The following is a 6,352-nucleotide window of genomic DNA, read 5'->3' as shown; positions in this document are numbered from 1 at the left end:
GATTGAACCCACAACCTTTTGGTTCATGGGATGATGCTCGAACCAAGGGAGCCACACCAGTCAGGTGCCTGCATCTTGGTGCATCCTAATTACCTTTAATCTTTTCTTGAATAGTGAAATAACCCAATTTGGAAAATTAGCCTCTTCATTACTGTTTAATCACTCCTATTTCCAGATCACTAAATCAGCTCATCAGATCTGACCATAGCTCATTTTTTCAGGTCCTCTTACAGTTAAGAGTATATATATATGGGGCGGGGGGGCATCTGTTGATCTTTGGGCAAACAGTTGATGAAATGGGGGAGAGGTGGAATTTGTGACTCCTTTGAAGTATTATGCAAAAATTTATGTGCATTTCTGTAAGGAGAGGGTCCTTTACCTTATTAATATCTCAGAGGGGACCATGACCTAAAGGTTTCTTAAAAAGTCACTGCACTAGCATTTCTGACGATCATGTGGCTTTACCTCCCCACAGGAAAATTTCTCCTGAATCTGTCGTTTCCTACTGAATGTGAAGCCCTTTAGTCTATCACAGTCTCAGTGGACTTGGGTGGGGGAGAATGATACACAGAACAGATTAGGTATGGTTGCAGGAGGAGTTTCGAATTCCAAAGAATCAGAAAGACAGGAAAGAGAACTGGTGCCTAACAGATCCAGCATTCCAATCCTGTCTCTGCCAACTCACCAGTTAAGTCCTCGATCAGTTACTTAGCTGCTCTCTGTAAAATGAAGTTGAGGTTTAAAGGACAGGTATGTGCAGCATGTGTGGCACACACAAAGAAACGATAACTTTTTAGGGAGAAATATTATCCATCCCGGTGGCTTTAGATGGTCCCTAACTGACTTTGTATCCTTGGGGTGAGCCTGTTTTTTAAAACTGGTAAGATAGGTCTTGCACCAGGCCTCTCTAGTGATTTAATTGTACGTAGTTGGGTTGGAAATCTATTTCTAAAAATTTGAGAGCCAAAATCACCTATACAGTGTCATTTCCCCTTTCTGTATATTTCTTACTCTCCCGTGATGCCTACAACTCCTTGGTTCCTGGTAAAATCTCTAGTTCAGGAGAGCGGATCAGGGGAGGGGAAAATGATCTTCAAAAATTAAAGATAAAAACCTTAAAGTCAGGTTGTAGTTCAACCTTCTGTTCCCTAGAGGGCAGTGTAGATACGTTTGCCCCAGGTTCAGAGTCCGCCAGATAAGTCCTGCACCAAATGCTAAAAGGGTAATAGCAAATGATTTCTGTTAGTGCCCTTTGCTCTGAGACTATGAGCGATTATACTCTTCCCAGCTTGGGGTGTTATGTCGTTGCTCTTGTTAAGCGATTTAAAAAAACTGACCTAAGTACTTAGCTGTGGCTGCTGTGGCTTAGTGGACTGAGTGACAGCCTGCGTACTGAAAGGTTGCTAGTTCGATTCACGGGCAGAGCAGGTGCCTGGGTTGCGGGCCAGGTCTCCAGTTAGGGGCAAGTGAGAGGCAACCAGCTGATGTTTCTCTTGCACATGGATGTTTCCCTCTCTTTCTCCTTCCCTTCCCTTCTAAAAAATAAATAAAAGTAAATGTTTAAACATTGGCTTACTAATCGAAATAAAAAAGATGGCTGTTCAGTGTTGCTGGTTCCATGATTTGGGGGGAAATTCGACCAGTCCAGGGAATCTCCAAGTCTTTGAACCACTATTTATTTAGGCTTTGTGTTTCTGCTCTCATTCTTGTCAGTAAGAGAACTGATCACTTGGCCTTGTCTCTAAAAGACAAACAGCTGTTGTAGCTGCAACATAGAAGTTTGTCAAAAGCAGGGTAGGGGGAGCCTCACCACCTAAAGAAGGCGGGCTGGATCCCAAGGCCTCCTCCAGTGAAGGAACCTTGAGCCTCTGCTGTAGGGGCGGCGTGGGGCGGGGTTGTTTCAAAGTCTCCCACCTTTTAAACCCAATCTTTGGAGTCCTCGTTACTTTCCACTGCTTGGGTTCCAACAACGGTGAGGGTGCCATTCCTTGCCCAGCGGGGGTAAAAAACAAGACAAAAAAACCTGCTCTAGCTTTAAACCCTGGAGGAGCCCCGCCTGCTGCGGCCTCCAGGAGGCGGGCACAGCAGCTGGGAGAGGTCCGTGGCCCGCCAATGGCTGGGGGCAAGCAGAGGAACAGGATTATCCTTTAATCCCAACGTCACATCAAAGCGCTGGCCCCGCCCCTTTGCCAGCAGTCTTGCAGTGGACCAGTCCTTCTGGCGTACCTCTAACAGGGTAAGAGGGTTGGGGCCGGGAGAGGGAAAAAGAGGGGGAAGGGCTGGTGACCCAGGTGACGGCGGGGCCCTTGGCACCCAAGGATTCTTCAAACCCCAAGGACAACAAAACTGCCAGTACCCGCCTCCACTCCGGCTGTCTGGGTACTCCTTGTGGGGCACAGGGTGTTGCTACAAGAAACTTGTGCCAGCTCTGGGTAGTGGCATGAGACCACGTGCTTGTGCCCCGGTGCTGGACATATCCTTCTACCTAAAGTGCCCCTGAGGAGTGGCATCTTTTATACAGCTACCTCTTCCAAAACCTGGAACATCGAACTGAGTTCACCTGCAGGTTAGCCCTACCTGCACCGCTCCAGTCTGGTTCAAGTGGGCTGCTGGTATTGAGGGAAGGTGGGAGGGAGAGAGGTCCATAGCCCAGGAGTAAAATGCAGACTCTGCTCCTACTCCTTTTTCCCTCGCAGTTTCTCTGCCTGCTCCGCTCTTTCTCATCTCACCGGCAATTGGGACTCTTCTCACCCCTACCCAGTTGGGCCTCCTTGGGTCAGTGATCTACTCCGTGCTGTGAAGAAGAAACTACTGCAGGGCAGAGAGCAGAAAAATCACCTTCTTCCTTCTCTAACCCATCCCCTGACAGCCTGGCCATTAACTCCTCAATTTGCTGAGCTCCCTGGATGGCATAGACAAGGTAGAGGTGGGTACCTGGGCTTGGGGTCCAGGTTTTTTGGGGTTTTTTGTTGTTTTTTTTTATGGTGGGTGGAGAGAGGAGCACACTGCTTCAAAGATAATGTTAGTGCCAGTTTCCTGGTCACAGTGCTGTGCTAGGTAGATCTCATTTCATAGATGAGGAGGAGGCAAATTTAGAGCGGCCTCGTTATGTTGCCCAGAGAACAGGGCTGACTAATAGCAGGGCCAGTTTCACAAACCCAAAGCAGTTTGACTCCAAAATCTGAGCTCCTTCACCCCTTTAGGCTGCCACCACCTTTTTCACCTTTTGTCCCTGTTTAAAAGTCAGTCTGCCCTTCCGTTGTCTTCTCCTGACTTCAGAAAGAAACTCTGCCATTTTAGACCCAAAAGTAGAGTGGAGGATGGGAGATGGGTGATTCGAGAAGACTCCTATTTCTCCCCTGACTCTCCCCACCCTCATTCCTTTTCATCTTGTCAGTATAGTCTGTCTCTAAAGTGTTCCAGTTTTTCTCTAAGGGCTCATTTGGACTCCCATTCCTACCCTTTGGCCTCATTACCACAGAAAATCTCCATTTGACCTCTTCTGTGTCTTCCCCCCACCCACCTATCCATCACACTGCCCTAATATCATCCCCTCCCAGGAATTCCTATCTCGATCCCAGAATCTTCATCCTACAGGTCTGCCACAATGCTGCTGCTGCACAGAGCTGTGGTCCTGGGCCTCAGACAGGCCTGCAGGTAAGCCACCCCATTCTAGTCTTGTAGCCCCTATCTCCCCTCTCAGTATCTTTATAATATCTTATCTGCCAGGTAAGATAGTTGACATGTTGTCCAAGAAGGAAAGAACAAGCTAGATCCCACTTGTCCCACCCATCCCTGGAGAAACTAAGTTCCAACTGAATGAACCAATGGCCAAGCAGGGAGAGGTAAACCCAGGCCTTCACTGCTCAGATGTGTGCTACTAAAAAGACCACTTTCTCTTCCAGACTCAGGTGTACCCACTCAAGGCTCTGCATTCAGGCCTGCTCTACAAATGATTCATTTCAGCCCCAGTGCCCCAGCCTTGCCTTCTCTAGAGATAACTCCAGCACCATGGGATGGAGAGTCATTGGGACCATGCTAGGCCTCGGGGCAGTGTTGGCCTATCATGACCACCGTTGCAGGGTAAGTGGGAAAGGAAGGGACTTCACTGTCAGAACAAAGAGATCCTAGTGAGCATCCCAGGCAAGCCAGGCTGTCACCACTGTCTTCATGCACAGTGGAGATGAAATCTGCTACCGCCATTTCCCAGTGGCCATGACTTTGTGCATTCGTTCAGGGTAAGCTGCAGTGATTTCTTCTTAATATTCTGTTCCCTTTTGCCTCACCCCTGCCCTGCCTGCAGGCTGCTCAGGACTCACCACGCATATACACAAGGGAGGAAGTAAAATCCCACAGCAGCCCTGAGACTAGGATCTGGGTGACTCTGGGATCTGAGGTTTTTGATGTCACAGAATTTGTGGACCTACACCCGGGGGGGCCATCAAAGCTGATGCTGGCAGCCGGGGGTCCTCTAGAGCCCTTCTGGGCCCTCTATGCTATTCACAACCAGTCCCACGTACGTGAGATACTAGCTCAGTACAAGATTGGGGAGCTGAGCCCTGAAGACAAGGCGCCGTCCACCTTGAAGACCTCTGACCCTTACGCTGATGATCCTATACGTCACCCAGCTCTGAAGGTCAACAGCCAGCGCCCCTTTAATGCAGAGCCCCCCCCTGAGCTGCTAACGGAAAACTACATCACACCCAACCCTATCTTCTTCACCCGAAACCATCTGCCTGTACCTAACCTGGACCCAGTCACCTATCGCCTGCATATTGTGGGACCACCTGGGGGTCAGTCATTGTCCCTATCCCTGGATGACTTGCACCAGTTCCCCAAGCACGAGATCACAGCCACTCTACAGTGTGCTGGTAACCGGCGCTCTGAGATGAATCAGATAAAAGAAGTAAAAGGTCTGGAGTGGAGTACAGGAGCCATTAGCACTGCACGCTGGGCTGGGGCACGACTATGTGATGTGTTAGCCAAGGCTGGTCACAAACTCCGTGATACCGAGGCCCATGTCTGCTTTGAGGGACTGGACTCAGACCCCACAGGAACTGCCTATGGAGCATCCATCCCTCTGGCTCGAGCCATGGACCCTGAAGCTGAGGTCCTGTTGGCATATGAGATGAATGGGGAGCCTCTGCCTCGTGACCATGGCTTTCCTGTGCGGGTGGTGGTTCCTGGTGTGGTGGGTGCCCGCCACGTCAAATGGCTGGGCAAAGTGAGTGTGGAACCAGAGGAAAGTTACAGCCACTGGCAGCGGCGAGATTACAAAGGCTTCTCTCCATCTGTGGACTGGGACTCTGTAGATTTTGACTCAGCTCCATCTATTCAGGAACTTCCTGTCCAGTCAGCCATCACAGAACCCAAGGATGGGGAGGTGGTAGAGTCAGGAGAGGTGACTGTCAAAGGCTATGCATGGAGTGGTGGTGGAAGGGCTGTGGTCAGGGTAGATGTGTCTCTGGATGGGGGCCTAACCTGGCAGGTGGCTGAGCTGGATGGGGAGAAACAGTGCCCCCAAAAGGCCTGGGCCTGGCGGCTATGGCAGCTTCAAGCCACTGTGCCACCTGGGAAAAAGGAATTGAACATTGTTTGTAAGGCTGTAGATGACAGCTACAATGTGCAGCCAGACACCGTGGCCCCAATCTGGAACCTGCGAGGCGTGCTCAGTAATGCCTGGCACCGTGTCCACGTCCATGTCGCCCCATGAGAAGGTGAAATGGAACCATCTACTCCTCAAAACCACCTTCTCAATGCCTTTCCACACCCATCCTTTAGCTTCCTTTCCACAGAAAAGCCTTTCCCTCCATCTGTCCGCTCCTTGGATCAGAATCTTGTACTATGCTTTCCTCAGCCACACGTAGGTACACAGTGCACATTTCCATCCAGGCAAAACCATTCTTTGATACTGCTACATGTTTCTGGCCACTGACCCTGTGCCAGGAGGTGAGAGCCATCAGAGGAAGGGGCTGGAAGTGGGAAAAGTATTTCCGGAAACAAGCGTTATTTTCTCTTCCTCCTCCACCTCCACTTCTAATGTGTATCACCACTGAGGCCTTATTTTGCTTTTCTTCTTGGATTCTTCAGAGAATGTGGATATATGTAAGGAAAGTAGCTATGTGACTTTCGATTGCCTCTCTGGGTTGCTGGGGGTATGAGCAGTGCAACCCTCTCCCTTTATAATTACACATTTCTAAATATTTCAATAAAGCATCTGTTTAAGACTACAACACTAAAAAAAGATGGTGATTTTTGGGACCTCTTGAGCCTCAGTGAGCATGTTGCCGGAGGGAGGTGCACTGGTACTGGGGTGTGTAGTGAGAAAGATAATCCAAAATAAAAGCTGGAG

The 6,352-nt window shown here is 49.6% G+C and overlaps 1 protein-coding gene across 7 annotated transcripts; it reads left to right on the top strand.

The window, feature by feature from the left end:
• The first annotated feature begins 2,101 nt into the window (after positions 1-2,101).
• On the top strand, positions 2,102-6,256 carry SUOX (sulfite oxidase). 7 transcript variants are annotated; one of them, XM_024576418.3, is made up of 5 exons: positions 2,102-2,236; positions 2,697-2,920; positions 3,598-3,657; positions 3,906-4,083; positions 4,304-6,256. In XM_024576418.3, exons 3-5 carry the CDS (start codon positions 3,608-3,610, stop codon positions 5,711-5,713), a joined length of 1,638 nt encoding a protein of 545 aa, XP_024432186.2. In that variant the 5' UTR covers positions 2,102-2,236; positions 2,697-2,920; positions 3,598-3,607; the 3' UTR covers positions 5,714-6,256. The 7 variants fall into 7 exon arrangements, with proteins under 7 accessions (XP_024432186.2, XP_024432189.2, XP_024432187.2 ...); XM_024576421.3 differs by having other exon boundaries at positions 3,561-3,657; XM_024576419.3 differs by having other exon boundaries at positions 2,697-2,926.
• The last annotated feature ends 96 nt before the right edge of the window (positions 6,257-6,352 follow it).

Source organism: Desmodus rotundus, chromosome 3 (assembly GCF_022682495.2).
Source record: "Desmodus rotundus isolate HL8 chromosome 3, HLdesRot8A.1, whole genome shotgun sequence".
In the NCBI taxonomy this organism is placed as follows: Eukaryota; Metazoa; Chordata; class Mammalia; order Chiroptera; family Phyllostomidae; genus Desmodus; species Desmodus rotundus.
This window is presented reverse-complemented; position numbering and strand designations above follow the sequence as displayed.